The 16,154-nt window shown below is 57.2% G+C and overlaps 1 protein-coding gene across 1 annotated transcript; it reads left to right on the plus strand.

Annotated features, from left to right (window-relative positions):
* The first annotated feature begins 7,077 nt into the window (after positions 1–7,077).
* RBM28 (RNA binding motif protein 28) lies at positions 7,078–14,730 on the plus strand. Its single transcript, XM_058191322.1, has 19 exons — positions 7,078–7,251; positions 7,339–7,479; positions 7,609–7,700; positions 7,849–7,924; positions 8,271–8,363; positions 9,185–9,259; positions 9,502–9,604; positions 9,807–9,967; positions 10,583–10,652; positions 10,910–11,019; positions 11,241–11,314; positions 11,420–11,555; positions 11,733–11,797; positions 12,038–12,199; positions 12,787–12,921; positions 13,199–13,273; positions 13,565–13,905; positions 14,059–14,149; positions 14,248–14,730. Exons 1-19 carry the CDS (start codon positions 7,095–7,097, stop codon positions 14,383–14,385), a joined length of 2,295 nt encoding a protein of 764 aa, XP_058047305.1. The 5' UTR covers positions 7,078–7,094; the 3' UTR covers positions 14,386–14,730.
* The last annotated feature ends 1,424 nt before the right edge of the window (positions 14,731–16,154 follow it).

Here is a 16,154-nt window from a genome sequence, read left to right on the forward strand (position 1 = left end):
ACCTAATGCCTGGGAAATGGAGGTGCTGCCCTCAGCTGCTCTGACAATCAAGCCCAGTCACCCCATCAACATTGGCAGGACACCCCTCCCCTCCCTCCTAGCTCAGCAGATGCCACCTAGCCTGGCAAGGAAATCTCTGGGAGCCAACTCCATGGCCCAGCAGCTCCAAGGGCCAGAGAAATTCACCCAGCAGGTAGGCCTCACCCGGAGTTGGCATGTGGCAGCTGCCGCCCTGGGTTCTGGCAGCTGTCCCTGGGATTCCAGTGATGGAACAGGAACCCCTTGGCCTGGAAGGAATGGCTAAATGAAGCATGGCCTGGAATCCTGGCTCCAGAAGGCACTGACCACCATGGCATTCCCCTGGCCCCTCTGGGCAGAAGAAGGCAACTGGCCTGGAGGTGCTTCAGGCAGACCATGTGGAGCTCAAGGTCTCCCTGAACCTCTCTGCCCCTGTTCCTATGGGCCTGGATCAGAGTGGGGATTCCTGGCATCTTTCCAACTCAGCCCAGGGTGGGGTGAAGGCCAAAGAGGGAAGGTCTCAAACCAGAAGTGGTGCTAACAGGGACATACGCGTCACTGGCCAACAGCAGCACCCACAACAGGGGTCAGATCCCAAGGACCTGAGAAGGGCCCGAGGGTCTCTGGGGGAAGAAGAGAGCCACACAGGCCCAGAGCCTCCAGCGGGAGTTACCTGGACAGGTTGCAGGCAGAAGTTTGATACCTGAGCTGGCTAAGCTCCCTGAGCGTCTTCCAGCCAGGCTGGGCCGACTCAGATCCTTACAAGCCCCTCTGCTTGTAGGAGCATCCAGGCCAGACTGAAGCTGCCTGCTTTCTTGGCAGCAGAGCCCCTGGCACAGGGCAGGTGGGAGATGGGCAGTTCCAGTTGTCCTGAAAGCAGCAGCCCCTGCTAGCCAGCAGAGGGAAGGGGGAACCATTTTCCGCCTCCTCCTCCTCCTCCTCCTCCTCCTCACATCCTGCTCTCCAGCCCCCAACCTTGTTGGCCATGGCTTCAAGAGGCAGCAACCATCAACTGCCTGATGCAGACCCAACGGGGCTCAGGACAACTCTCCACAGGGTCATGGTGGGTGCAGACCACCAGTAGCCAATGCATCACTGATGAGAAAGGCCCCCCTGGGATCCACTGGAATTCTCTCATCTGATGAAAGGATGAGTAACGGTCCTTCTCAGGTCCTTGGGATATGATCCCTCTTGTGGCTGCTGCTGTTGGCCAGTGACCCCCATGTCCACCTCCCTGTTAGGACCACTTCTGCCTCGAGGCCTCTCCCACTCCCTGGGCTGAGTCAGAAAGGTGCCAGGAGAGCTCACTCACTCCTGCTCAGAGCCATGGGAAACGGGTCTGGGGGAGAGAGGCTCAGGGAGCCCCATGAGATCTGCCTGAAGCCCCTTTGGGCCAGATGCCTTTCCCACCCACCCCCAAAGGATCCTGGGACAGGAAGAGGGCATGGAAGCTGCTCAGCCTCTGTCCGAGCACCAGAACCTCCCTCCCTCCCTTCTCCCTTTCAGCCAGTCTGCCACCCTGCTTCATCAGACCGTCATGCCCCATCCTGACCCTGGAAGGAAGGTGAGAGAGAGAGAGAGCGCAGGTGAGCCCCTTCCAACCCCGCAAAACAGTCCCTTCCCCTCCGATCCCCTTCTGGCCACTGCGTCCGTGCGGTTTCTGGGCCACCAACCGAGGGGCTGCGGGCACAGCCTCTCCTGCTGGGTTGGTCAGAGACCTGATGGGCTTTTCTGCACACCTGCTTGCCGCAGGGAAGCCACCTGTCTCCTTCTTTGGTGGGGCGCAGGAGCACGTAACCCGTCACCCTCCGCCCTCTTTCCTTGCTCTGTATCAAGAGTCCAGTGTCGGCCAGCAGAGGCACAGCTGTGTGTTTTGTGTACAATGTTTCATTGTATGTTGTGTGCACCTCCTCTCCCACCGACTGTGGTCTTTGCTCTCTGCCCCCCTCCCCATGGCCAATAGTGTCTTTTGCTCTGAAGCCCATGGAGTCTTCCTTTGTAAGTGTTCTGTCCTCCTCCGCCTCCGTCCGAATGATGGCTTAATTAGCTGGCACTATCAGCTCTGGCGGCAAAAGAGCCAGCGTCTGCCAAGAGCCCTCGTTAACTTCCACGATGCTGGTGAGTCACAAACTTCAGCTCTAGTCAAATCAGTGGATTTGCCTGTTACAAAGAGACACAGCAGCTCTCACTGCCTTTTATATCTGGTGGGGTTTGGCTCCATGATTCAGCACTTCCTAGGCCTGCCCCACCCTTGCTTCTGTTGTTCCCTCCTCTCCTGCCTACGAAACCTAGGGTTCAACCAAGCCTGATTGCTGTCAGCTGGGTCTGCAGGCGTGGCCTAGCGAGGGAAAGAGTCAGGGGAAGGAGGCCTCGTTATCTCTTTCATCTGGCCTGCTTCTGGCTCCTGGAGCTGAGCCAGGGGAGCCAGTGCTCCTGAGGTAAATCCTGACGGCCCTTCCCCCTCACTTTCCAAGTCACTTTCTGGCAGCAAGCCCGGCTCCAAGTCACTTTCTGGCAGGAGGGCCGGCTCGGGGGGCGCAGACACAACACTAAGGTACTTCCTGGGGTCTTAAAAACAGTCCTCTTCTTACAACTGTTTGTTTAGTGATCAAAGTTACAATGGTACTGAAAAAGTGACTTATGACCGTTTTTCACATTTACAAACTTTGCAGCATCCTCAAGGTCACGTGATCAAAATTCAGAGGCTTGGCGATTGGCTCATATTTATGACGTTTTCAGTGTCCCAGGTCACGTGATCCCCTTTAGCGACCTTCTGACAAGCGATCAATGGGAATGCCAGATTCACTTAGCAACTGAAGTGATTTACTTAACAACCGTGGCATGAAAGGTTATGAAATGGAGCAAAATTCACTTAACAGCTATCTCGTTTAGCAAGGGAAATGTTGGGCTTAATTGCGGCTGTAAGTCGAGGACTATCTGTATAAGCCTAATATACCAGGCTAGGTTTCTGCAAGAGGAGGCTCTGGGTATTATGGAATAGGGCAAAGCCTTCAGTTGGGGGGCAGGCAGTGGGGCAGCTGCTTTAACCACACTGTCCCCACCTGTCATCCTACACGTCATTGTGGTGAGGCTCTGGTGGCATTTTGCCTCTTCTAACGCCGAGGGGTTCTCCGGTGCCAGGGCCACCTATGCTGCTGCTGGGGTCCTGGGCGGCTGGTGGCACCCATGAGAGTTCTGCCCCAGGTCCCTTCTGAATCAGGGCCAAAGGCTGGGGGAAGATATAGGGGGATGCATGGAAAGGGGGCGGGAAAGGGAATCGGGAAGGCAGCGGGTGCCGAGGGCGTCCCTGCACAAATGGCAACACACAAGGGGGTTGTGGTTGTGGAGCAGCTGTGCAGGTGCTTAACGTGTGTTTGAAGGTGCTTGCATCTGTTCAACCCAAAAGGGGATGAGCGGAGGGGCAGCTGGGGCAGCGGTGGTCACAGCCTTGGGGACCCAAGGAAGCTGCTGCAGCCAAGAAGGGTGGGCTGTAGGAGAGGGGGGGAAATGGCCAGGGCAGCACACTGGGGGGCAGGGGAAGGGGGAGACAGGTTCAAAGACAGACTTGAGGAGGCTGAAAGGTCAAGGAGAGTCAAGGCCTCAATTCTCTCTCGAGAAAAAGGTAAGCGAGCCAAGGAGAGCCTGGGGGTGCCCTACTGCCCCTCCCTCCTTGTGTTCCCAGGGCATTCTGGATTGGCAGGCAATGCAGAGCCATTTTGGGAGTCAGCCAGCCACAAGGACACTTCTGCCCCCACAGCTAAGTGCTATCTATATTCAAAATACAAGAGGGAAGCATAGGGTGGCACCAGTTCAACATCTGCCAGGAGCAGCCACAGTGGGCAAGGCCAGGTTGCGGCCATGTAGGGTGGCAAGGGCATTTGTATTTGTACCCATTTCATGTATTCTTAATCATATTTATACTTTTATCTGTTATCTTATATACTGTATGCTTGACTAAATAAATAAATAAATAAATAAATAAATAAATAAATAAATAAATTGTGCAGGCGGCCACAGGGTATATGTGCTCCCTGCAACCCATGTTGCTTAGTAACTGGTTTCACAGGACTCTGCTGCCCTCTGGTGGACGCTGCTGAGGCTGGCAGCAAGTTCTGCCCCCACTCCCCCTTCTGAAGCTGCTCATCTTGAGCTTCTGTTCCCAGCCAGATTCCAGGCAGATGGCAACCCAGCAGGAGCTCAGTTAGACCTCCAGATTGGCAATCCAGTCAACAGATACAGGCACCAGGGTGGTTTTACAACTGAGCCATCCCTGCTGCCCACCTCGTCTCTGACTCATTCTCTGCGGCAAATCGGCAGCTGAGGCTCTTGCACAACTTTAAAAACGGCCAAGATGGGAAGGGCGTTTTCAGAAGACACCAATCCTCCTTAGAGGACAACGTGGCCTCCACACGGGTTCTACTTACCTTTACTACCGGTTCGCAATGGGATCACATACGCAGATCACCTATGACGACATTCGGAGCCTCCCGCTGGTTTTACTACCAGTTCTATAGAACCAGTCTGAACCAGGGACAACCCACTACTGCCTCCACAGGCTCAGCCATTGGGCCAGACCCGGGAGGAGGAAGGCCAACGCCAAGTCCTTGTGTACACAGGACAAGATCTGGGATCCCAGCTGCACCTGAGCCGGCAAGGGGGATGCAGCAGCTAAGAAGACACATGTAATTAGCAGAAGCACTGCAGCCAGATGGGAGGTGGGGGGCTGGGCAATAGTTCCACTGACCTTCAGGACGGTCCAGTCTCTCTTCTCCAGTTTGGCCACTAGACTTAAGAGAAATGATCAGGAACTTGAACACCAACCCTGCGAGGAAGCCTGAAAGGAGCTGGGAGGCTGAACCTGCCCAAGAGAAGGCGGAGAGGAGGAAGGAGAGGGGGCTGCAAACATCTGAGGACTGTCTTAGGCAAAAGGATGCAGATTCTTCTCCATGGAAACTGAGAGAAGAAGCAGCAGCAGTCAGTCCAAATGAAAAAGGGGCCGATTGGGTGCAGCGTCAGAGATTTCTGGGGTGCAAAAGCTATAAATCAGCACCACCTTCTGCCAGGAACGTAGCTTCCCACTCATCAAATGCTTTCAAAGTGTGTTGATTGAGTGACTGTCAAGGATTGTTTAGATGACCTTTAAGTGCCTTTCCAACTCTGTATGAACCAGTGAGGTCAATGTTGTATGAACCAGTGAGGTCAATGTTGGCAGCACTAATCTCTTTGGTCTGTCCATGTGTATAAATGGACGGCCACACTAAATACTGCAGGGGGAGGGGGCGACATCAAATGAACTTACCAATAGGCACTCCATTCAAAGGGGATAGACTGGAAGCTTTTCCCCTAACAAAACTGCCTGCTTCTAATTTTTTTTAAATCTGGCATTGTTTCATACAGCAAAAGGGATGTAAACAACTACAGCTACCCACAAATATATGAGGAAAGGAAGGTCTGGAGGAGAGCATCCAACCCTTCACAGCAGGCATGAGCCAGCTGTGTACTGCAGCTGCCAAAACAGATAATGCGATCTTGGGCTGCACCAACGGAGGTCAAATATTGAGATCCCAGGAAGGGATCCATGCTCCATGCTAACCTGGTCAGTTTAGCCCTGGAATACTGTGACCAGTTCTGGTCCTCACAACAAAAGGAGGACTCTGAGGAACTGGAAAGAGGGCACAGAAGATGGGGAGGGTCATAGAAGCTAAAGACCCTACGAAGAACCGGGCATCTTTAGCCTCCAGAAGAGGAAGGCCTCCCAGCAATCTTCCCTGCCCCAGGGAAGGCGGTGGGGAGTTTTATTTATAGAATAGAATAGAATTTTTTATTGGCCAAGTGTGATTGGGCACACAAGGAATTTGTCTTGGTGCATACGCTCTTGGCATACATAAAAGATACGTTCATCAAGAATCGTAAGGTACAACACTTAACGATAGTCATAGGGAACAAATAAGCAATCAAATCGTATTAGGAAACAGTCAATATAAATCGTAAGGATAAAAGAACAAGGTTACAGTCATACAGTCATAAGTGGGAGGAGTTGGGAATGATGAGAAGATTAATAGTAGTGCAGATTCAGTAAATAGTCTGACAGTGTTGAGGGAATTATTTGTTTAGCAGAGTGATGGTGTTCGGGAAGAAACTGTTCTTGTGTCTAGTTGTTCTGGTGTGCAGTGCTCTATAGCGTCATTTTGAGGGTAGGAGTTGAAACAGTTTATGTCCAGGATGCGAGGGGTCTGTAGATATTTTCACAGCCCTCTTTTTGACTCGTGCAGTATACAGGTCCTCAATGGAAGGCAGGTTGGTAGCAATTATTTTTTCTGCAGTTCTAATGATCCTCTGAAGTCTGTGTCTGTCTTGTTGGGTTGCAGAGCCAAACAAGCCAGTTATAGAGGTGCAGATGACAGACTTTATTCAATGTTTATGCCGTCCATCTCTCCCGTGGGGTGACCCTGGAGTTCTCCTCCAGAGCTCCTGAGGGCAGGACAAGACCTGCCCTGGCAGAAAGAGACCTGAGGGTTCAAACCTACAATCCTTTGTCTGGGATGGTCTGAGGATCCTTGTGCCGGCAGAGGGTTGGACTAGATGACCCCCGAGTTCACTTCCAACCCTAGAATTCTCACACACGCACAGTCTCCCCCCCCCCCCTTTCCCACACACAGAGTAAGGTAACAAAGGAGCCAAGAGAAGGGCCACTTGGACTCAGTCCCAGCAACGGTTGGGAAAAAATCGCTGTTTTTGCAGCGTGGCCCACGAGACCCCCCCCCACTTCCCCCGTTTCCCACCTGCGCGGGGGTGGGGCTGAGGGAGGGGGGGGGACCAGCGGGGAAGGGAAGGGACGCGGCTTCTGCCAGCCCCCGCTTGAACCCCGGAGGAGTCCGCAGTGGGGCTGCCCTGCCCCCACCGCCCCCCCCCCCCCTCCAAGCAGGGCTTGCCACGGCGGGGGGGGGGGCGGGGGAAGGCCAGCCTTCTCTGGGCATGCGTACTCGCGCCACCCGGCACTGGCGCTCTTCCTCGCCGCGCCTGGAGGGGGCGCCCGCACTTCCGGCAGCCCCCCCTCCGTTTCCGGGAGGCGCAAGATGGCGGCGTCCGGGTGGCGCGCGTGTCTCCCGGGCGGCGGGATGGGGCGGACGCTGCTGGTGCGGGGGCTGCCCCCCTCGGCCCGCGCCGCCGACCTGGAGGGCGAGTTCGGGCAGGCGGGGCCGGTGCGGCGGGCGGTGGTCGTGACGGCGCCCGGTGAGCGAGGGGGGAGACGAGCGGGGGGGGCGGGCGGGAGAGACCCCTCCTGGTCCGGCGCCTGACGGGGCGGCCTGGTCGTTGCAGGTGGCGAGGCGTGCACCGGCCTGGGCTTCGTCAGCTTCTCCCTGCCGGAGGACGCGCAGCGGGCCCTGCGCGAGATCCGCACCTTCGGCGGCCGCCGGGTCAGCCTGGCGTTGGCGCGGCCCAAGAAGCGGAAGGCGGGAGGCGGCGGCGGCGGCGCAGGTGAGCGGCGGGGGGCTCGGTCCCTCGGAGGCTGCGGAGCCCTTCTGGGGATGGGGGGTCTCCGCGGGCCGCCTTCCTCTCCCTCACTCGCCCGCCCTCTTTCTCTCCCAGAGGCGCCCCGAGGCCCCCGGCAAGCGCAGGAGCCCCCAAGGCCAGGGGCCCCCAAGAAGGCCCGGCTGATCGTCCGCAACCTCAGCTTCAAGGTAGGAGGGCGGCGGCTGCCCTGCCCGAGTTTGGGGCGGCCCCCCCCACCGGAGTGAGGGAAGGGGCGGCCGCACCGCTTCTTCTCCCAGCCCCCGATCCCTGCGCTCTTTGCCCTTGAATCCCTTTGGCCTTGTCGGTTCCTCCCAGTGCACAGAAGACGACTTGAAGAGCGCCTTTGCTCCCTTCGGGACGGTCCTGGAAGCCTCCCTGCCCAGGAAGCCCGGTAAGTGGACTGGGAAACCTGGAGGGAGGGAGGGAGGGAGAAGGTCCTGGGGCCCCTGCGGGACAAGAGCCCGAGTGCATCTCAGCGATGAAGGCTTTTGCTAGACAGTCTATGGCTCATCTTACATGGACTAGCTTTAATGTATAAACAGTTCACCTAGATTAGTTTTTACTAATATAAAGGTTCAAAAGATCTGTGTTCAGTGGGTGAATGCAGGAGACTCCCTGCTCTGGGTGAGGGGCTGCTTTGCCCCCATCCTTCTGGAATGCAGGGAAGCAGCAGGCCTGGGGAAGGTGTGAATGTGTGACGTAAGAAGGGGCTTCTGGCCTTGATCTTTGCCTTCCAGATGGAAAGCTCCGCGGCTTTGCCTTTGTGCAGTTCAGGAACGTCCTGGAAGCGGGAAAAGCCCTGAAGGGGATGAACATGAAGGAGATCAAAGGTGAGTCCCTGTAACCCGCTCAGGATTTGGGTGGCTGTCCATCATCTCGTGCTGAGGTGCTCCCAGAGGGGCAGGAAGGGGACCAGCTGCAGCTCGGCAGATACCAGCCTTGGGGAAAGAATTTGCCCACTTCCTGAGCACGCCGTCTTCGCTTCTGTGCAGGGCTGAGGGTCAGCAGCACGAAGGTGTCCTGGATAAAAGGAACTCGGGCTGAATACTGAGGGGGAAGAACAACAGTGCTTTATGGGAAGGAGGAAACCCTGGGAAAGCCAGGATTTTTATAGAAGTTGAGAGCTGCAGGGCAGAAATTCCTGGGGACCTGATGGGCTGGACAGTCTGGGGAAGCTGGGCAGGTTCTTGTCCCTGTTCCTGAGCAAGTTCTATGGTTTTGGCCAAATGGGAGGGGCGGCATCCCTGATTGAGGAGGGAAAGCTGGGGTTTCACTAGCTTGCAATTTCCCTTGGGCCATGCTGTGAGGAGACTTCTGTTTTTGGTCTAAGCGGACTTGCAGAAGGCTTTGCCTGCTGCAGGGAGGGTCTGTGGGTTTGTGGGCAAGGAGGGGAGATGGCGATGACCCTGGTCACGGGAAAGCGGGCAGTAGTCTCCATGTGATCTGTTTCCTCCACTTGCCATCTTGCTGAGGCTTGGCAGCTAACTAGGGCAGCACTTAAGGTGATTGAAGGCCTGTCAGGTTTTTAAAAGCAGGCAAGAGATGGGTAACCTTTTGGTCCTCCCGTGTAAGCATCACCTGACTCTGGGGCCTCTTGCCTTGTATTATCCCCACTTCCAGCCAGCCTCAGTGGTCCCCTTACTCTCTGCAGAGCGTCCGGTGGCCGTGGATTGGGCTGTGGCCCAGGAGAAGTACCAGGCTGCGCAGGTGAAAGGCATCCCTACTGGTGAGTGGCTATCTCATGGGAATCAGGGTGGGCAGTGTTGCCGGGGGGGGGGGGGATCTGTTCTGCTCTTCAACTCTTCACCTTTTGCTTTCTCCCTGTAAAAAGACTTTCTGAGGATGTTTTGCAGCCAGTTTTTGGAGCGGCTGGCTTCACACATGTTGCTGTGACCAAATAAGCCCCATTCTGATTTGACACGAGGGCCTGGCCCACAAAGTCTCCTCACATTCTTTGTCTGTCCTCAGAGAAGAAAGTCGGGACAGAGAAGAAAGCCCAGCCGGAAGGTGTGGATGGGAGTGAAGAAAAACGAGGGAGGCCAGAGGCTACTGGGCCAGGGAGGCCCAGCAGGTTAGCCTCAGGGAGCCTGGGGTGGCCACACTGGTGACAAGACCAGGGCTTTGCTTGTGGCAGAAGCGTGAGTGCCGGGGCTGCCTTCTCAAGGGTGGTGGGCGGTTGCAAAGCTCCTCGCCCAAAGCCAGTGGATCCCCCCTGGTTTTGCCCCCAAGAAACGCTCTCTTGCTGATCTCTTCTGTCTGGCCTCTCCTCCTAGGGACCTTCAGGCTCCAATTCCCCCTGTGGAGAGTGAGGACGAAGAGCAGGAGGTCAGCTCTAGGGACCAGGAGGAGGAACTGGACGAGGCTGGGAGTTCTGATGGGGAAGATGAGGAGGAGAGCGTTGAGGAAGAAGAAGAGGAAGGAGGAGGAGGAGCAGGTTGGTTGGTTGGTCCATATGCTTTGGGGGGACAGGGTGAGTAGGGTCTGCACATGTAGAATCAACCAATACTTGAAGCAGCAGAAGACCACCCTGTAAAGGTAGTCCTTGATTTATGACCACAATAAAGCCCAAAATTTCCATTGCTAAGCAAGACATTTGTGAGTTTTGCTCTATTTTGCGACCCTTCTGGATCATGTGATCGCAGGGATGATGCAATGGTTGTAAGTGTGAAAAATGGTTATGTCACTTTTTTCAGTGCCATTGTAACTTTGAACGGTCACTAAGAATGGTTTCAAGTCAAGGATTCCCTATATTAGGCTGACGGGGTCCTTCAAGGGGATTCCACCCTTGCTGGGGTTTTCCTAGTTGCCCTGTCTGATGGCCTTCCAGAGACTTCTCCTAAGGGCCACCTTGTCGAAACCAGCTCACCTACCAGCCCTCCCTTGACCAGCTCAGGTGCTGGGGGGGGGGAACAGGACAGTCAGGCCTCTCTGGAGAGTCCCAGGCGGACAAGGGGTGACAATATCTGTACCCCAGGAGTTTAAGAGCCCATTTCTATGGCTTTCTGGCTCACTTGCTTGTTGAGTCTCATGTTCCTCCCTCTCGTTGCAGGGGAGGACCCTGCCCCAAAGCACAAGCAACGCCACTCTGATGTCGCAGAGGGCCGGACTGTCTTCCTCAGGTGGGTCCAAGGGGCGGCCTGAGGGGCTTAGCGCCCTCCTGGGGGCTTGAGGGTTGTTATGCTGCAGCCCCAAAGGGCCTTCTGTCTGGGGAGAGCCCCCGAGAGGCTCCTGCGCTGCACCCCCTCACCATGCTTGGCAGCAGCACAAAAACTACCAGGCAGACCTGGCAGCTGCCTCCTTCCAGCCACCTGGGGGGGGGAAGTGTCAGGACACGTGTGGAGGGAGCCTTTTCTGCTTCTCCCTCCCCCCCCCCCAGGAACTTGTCTTTTGACACGGAAGAGGAAGAGCTGGGGGAGCTTCTGGAGCAGTTCGGGGACCTGAAATACGTCCGGATTGTGTTGCACCCTGAGACAGAACACTCCAAAGGTGAGTGAGGCTTGCAGACCCCATCCTCTCACCTGGCCATAGGTAATGCCCCCCCCACTCCATCGGTTCCCAGTTCCCCTGTGGGAGACCTAGAGGAAAAATAAGGGCCAAAATGGATCTTTTCCTTACGCCCCACCTACTCCTGCAGGGGCAGTTCAGAAGCCCCCTCCATCCTTTCCTGCCTGCCTTCCTCCAATGCCCCCCCCCTTTGCCCTCCTCAGGCTGTGCCTTTGCCCAGTTTGCCACCCAGACAGCTGCCCAGAAATGTCTGCAGACAGCACAGGAGGAGACTGAGGTGAGAGCAGGACCCTGTGGGGCGATGGGGGGGGTTACCCCATTTGAACTGACAGGAGCCCCTTCGCAGGGCGCCTCCCTCTCACCTTGTTTTTCTCCTTGCAAGGGTCGGGGGCTTCACCTGGGGGGGCGCCGTCTCCGGGTGGACCTGGCTGTCAGCCGTGAGGAAGCCCAGCAGCTGCGAAGCCCAAAGACTCCCAAGCCCACCGGCACACGCAACCTCTACCTGGCCCGAGAAGGCTGTGAGTGGGTCCCCTCCTTGTCCCCGGGGCTCCTGGGCCCAGCCCTGCCTGTGGAGGAGAAGCCTGATGCCAGGCAAAAGGGAGAGCTCTCGGGGCACTGAGAGGCTGACCCTCTGGCCAGCTGCAACTCCAGCAGCCCCGCCCCCAGCCGGCCTTCCCTTCCCTTCCCTTCTGCAGTGATCCGGGCTGGCACGAAAGCAGCTGAGGGGGTCAGTGCTACTGACATGGCCAAGAGGGCCCGGGTAAGTGCCTCCTCCCCCCGCACCGGTTTGGGAGGGGAGTGAGCATTAGTCCTCGCTTGCCCATTGCTGTTGAGGGCACTCGGGCAGCCTTCTTGAAGTGCCCAGGAAGACTCTCTGCCACCGGCCTCGCTCTTGAAGGTTGGCGTGGGCGGAGGGGGGCCCGTCCGGGGGAAGGGATACACCAGGCAGGTTGCACGGATGGGCAGAACTCTGACGGGTTTCCGCCCCCCCCCCTTGCAGTTCGAGGAGCTGAAGCGACAGAAGCTAAAGGACCAGAACATTTTTGTGTCCCAGACGAGGCTCTGCGTCCATAACCTGCCCAAGAGTGTGGATGGTGCCGCTTTGCGGAAGGTCATGCTGCAGGCGGCGGGTGGTGGCACATCTGGCGCCAGGATCAAGGAGGTGAGCCTACCCCGGCCTCTCTGGGGAGCTCGCCCTTCTACTGCCGTGACTGGGTCTGGGCATCTCCCAGGTAGCTGGACAGGAGCTGCAGAGCCCAAGAAATCGGAGCTCAGCCAGAGGGAAGGAAGGCGGCCGGTACAGGCTGAGAGTGGAGGTCCCTAGCCTCCTTTCCCCACCCATCCCTTGCCTCTTCTCCGCTTCTGCAGGGCAGAAGTGGGGGGGGCACTCCATGGCTGAACCAGGAGCCCCAATGGGGGGACATGCACCAGGAGGGGGCTGAGCCGAGTATTTCTCATCTGGAAGCTCCTCAGCTGCAGTTCCCTGGGTTCCAAAGCCTCTTGGGGTGGGGAGGGTGTCTTCTGTGACCCCAATCCCAGAGGCTCATTTGGTTGTATGATGTCTCAGGTTTCATGTGGATTGCGAAGTGGAACCTTCCCTGCAGAGTCTTGGGGCTCCCCTTGGTGCTTCTGGGTGGGCAAAGCCCCTTGTGTGGCAGGGATGAGCCTTCGGGCTCCAGAATTGAACTTTAGGTGGGTCCGGTCAGCCTCTAGCGGGTGCCCAAGGGTTGCCTCTTCCCCCCCTCCCAGTGCCGGGTCATGCGGGAGCTGAAGGGTCGGGGCCAGTCCCTGGGCTACGCCTTTGTGGAGTTCCAGCAGCCCCAGCATGCCCTGCTTGCCCTGCGCCAGGTCAACAACAACCCCCAACTCTTTGGGGACCAGAAGGTGAGTCTCTTCCCCACCGGCCAAGGCTGCACTGCTGGACCGGTTTTTGCTTGGGGTCCATGGAGCCCCCTCCCACCCTTCCTCTGTGAGGCTCCCGTGCCCTTCTGGGCATCCCAAGACTCAGGATGGGCCATATGCCGGAGGTGACTGGGCCTGTGGGTCTCTGCCCACCTCACGGAAGGATCCAGGCAGGGAATAGGAGGGAGGCCACCCCTTGAGCAGGAGGGCAGAAGCCTGGGTGCCCCTTGGCCCAAGACAGGACTGGTTCTCTTCCCAGCGGCCTATTGTGGAGTTCTCCCTGGAGGACGGGAGGAAACTGAAGCTGAAGGAGCAGCGTGCTGAACGCAGCCTGGTAGGGCATCGGGGTGGGGGTGGGGGGTGGGGGACCCTCTTAGGGCTGCAGTGATGAAGCCATCTCCTGGGCAGGTGCCAGTCCCCCTTCTGCTGGCTCCTTGGAGCGCCCCCAGGGGTCTGGGGGTGGGGAGGGGTCCCTAAGGTTTGCGTCCTGAGCTGCTGGAAGAATAAAGGGCGTCCGGCTGCACCACCCAAAGGAAGAGAGAGGCTCAGGGCTGCGAGATGAACTTGGAGCTGGGTCAGCCACTCCAGGAGCTGCTCCGCTGTGACGCTTCTCTCCCCCGGGCAGCAAAAGCTGAGGCAGAAGGAAGCAGCTGCCAGGTCAGCGAGTCAGGGGCCATCGCCCAGCACCAGCCTGCCAGGGGCCCCGCAGAAGCCACCTGAGGACTCGAAGAAGGCCCCAGGGGCCAAAGGAAAGGCTGGGGCCTCCAGCGGCCCTCAGGCTCCACCACAGCACCGTGGCCAGAAGAGGAAGTGGCCTGGGCCCTCGCCGAGCCTTCAGACTGCCGAAGGAGCCAGCTCCTGGTCAGGCTTCCAGACCCACAAGGAGCAGGAGACTGTGGAGCTGCCGGACGGCACCAAGCGACGGAGGGTCCTGGCCCTCCCCTCTCACTGGGGACCCAAAATCAGGTAAAGGCAGCAGTGGAGGGAGCTCCCGGGTCCCTGGCAGGGCCGGAGGAAATCCTGCACACACAACCTTGCTCCGCTACCTAGACGAGAGCTTGGAAGGGCCCCCGGGGCACGAAAATCCCCTGGACTGAGGTGGGGGCTTTCTCCTGGCAGGAATCGTGACAAGGGCAAAGCGAAGGGGGCCCCTCCCAAGAAGAAGAAGGCCGGGCCCAGAGAGCGGAAGGCACCCAGAGCTGCCCCCCAGGTGAGTCGGTGAGGTCTCCTCCCATCCAGAGCCCACCTGCCTCTGTGCAGTGCCCCCACCCCCGGCCCTCTGAGCCTGACCCCAATGCTTGTCCTCAGGGCCCCCAAAAGAAGCGGGCTGGACGGGGCCAGGCGGAGGTTCGCTTCGAGCAGCTGGTGGAGCGGTATAAGCAGCGGATCCTGGGGGCTGGCAAGGCCGCCCTGCAGCTCAAGAGGAGCAAGTGGTTCGAGAACTGAGTCGCCCCTCCCCAAGGAAGAGAGACACCCCCCAGCTGGGTGGGGCTGCTGGGAGGTCGAGTCCTGCCCTTGGGGGGAGAGGAGGAGGCTCGCCCAGGCACTGTGTGGGCAGACATGACACAGGACTTGGGGGGCCAGGCAGGCAGGGTGAAGAGCCCCCTGGGGCCCTGGAAAAGCTGGGGTCTCTGCCGCCAGGGTGGGGGTTGGTGCCTCTGGAGAAGCAAGGCAGCCACGTGCTGTGGCCAGAACATCTTTGCCCTGAGGAGGGGCGGGAGGGGGGGCATCAGCCGTGCAGAAGTGTGTCCCGGCAACACAGCCTGGTGGAAGACGTGCAAGAGAGCCGCTGCTGGGAGGAGGAGGGGGCGGCTTCAGGCATGGAGAGCCCATTGCTTATTTGGCATCTTTTAATAAATGACTTTCTCAGAATTGTGGTTGCTGGGAATCTCCTCCTAGGCCTGGATCAGAGGATCCCTTTTCTGTGGGGGGGGGCAGGGGGGTTAGGGTTAAATCCTGCTAAAGAGGCAGTGGGCTTCTGGTTCAGAAGTTCTACCACAGGGCATTGGAGAGGACTTCACAAAATCAACCAGTGGATTGCCAATTGGATGCTCTTAACAGAAAAACAACTGGAAGGGACCTTGGAGGTCTTCTAGTCCAACCCCCTGCTCAAGCAAGAGACCATATACCATTCCAAACAAATGGCTGTCCCCTCTCTTAAAAACCTGCAATGATGAAGCAGCCACAACTTCTGTTCCACTGATTCTGAACTGTCCGGGAATTCCTCCTTAGTTCCAGGTTGATTAGTTTCTATCGGTTGCTTCTTGTCCTGCCCTCAGGTGCTTTGGAGAACAGACTGACCTCCTTTTCTTTGGGGCAGCCCCTGAGATATTGGAAGACTGCCGGCGCTAGTCCGTCTTGTCTTTAAACTAGCCATGCCCAGTTCCAGCAACCGTTGTTTCTATGTTTTAGCTTCCAGTCCCCTCACCATCTTTGTTGCTCTTCTCTGCACTATTCTAGGGTCTCAAAAACTTGTTAATACTGTGATCAAAGCTAGATGCTGTAATGGGATGTTAAATTCCTTTTGGGGGCTCCTTTACCAATCTCCCAGTGAACGATCTTGAGTTTAATGGGACGCCCCCCCCCCATTCAAAACCCAGTTTCCCAAACATCACTTAATGTATCTGGCCTAGAGGCTTCTGTTTTGGAGGTAAAGGAGGGGGGCTGGGTGGTTTTTAGCAATCCAACTGAAGTTTGGGTATGTGGCGTCAACGAGGCCTCACACGAAGCCTTACAGGTTCTGTTGAGGGAATCTAGTTTCCCCAATTTTGTGACTTTGTTTGTCAGAAGGTCACAAAAAAGGATCACGTGAGACTGAGACACTGGATTTTCATCACGTGGCCATGGGGATGCTGCAACGGTCATATGTGTGAAAAATGGTCATAAGTCACGTTTTTCAGTGACGTAACTTTGAATGGTCACTAAATGAACCATTGTAAGTGGAAGACAGCCCTCCTGTCTTTTCAAATCCTTTGGAGGAGACCCCTCTAGTCGGATGTCCTCAGAATGCATGGGACTACAAAGCTCATCCCAGAAACCCTGCCTTGGCCAGGCCTGATCCTCAGATTGGCTTGGAAGAGGCGGGGCCCTGCAGCCGTCCTGGGGTGGGGCTCTGTGGGATCGGTAGACTTGGCCGTTCAGGGTCTGACTTGGCTCCCTCAGCATTGGCCGTAAGGGCAGCCCTACCTGAGAGGATTTGAGCCTGAGCGCCCCCC

This window comes from Ahaetulla prasina, chromosome 7 (genome assembly GCF_028640845.1).
Source record: "Ahaetulla prasina isolate Xishuangbanna chromosome 7, ASM2864084v1, whole genome shotgun sequence".
Classification (NCBI taxonomy): domain Eukaryota; kingdom Metazoa; phylum Chordata; class Lepidosauria; order Squamata; family Colubridae; genus Ahaetulla; species Ahaetulla prasina.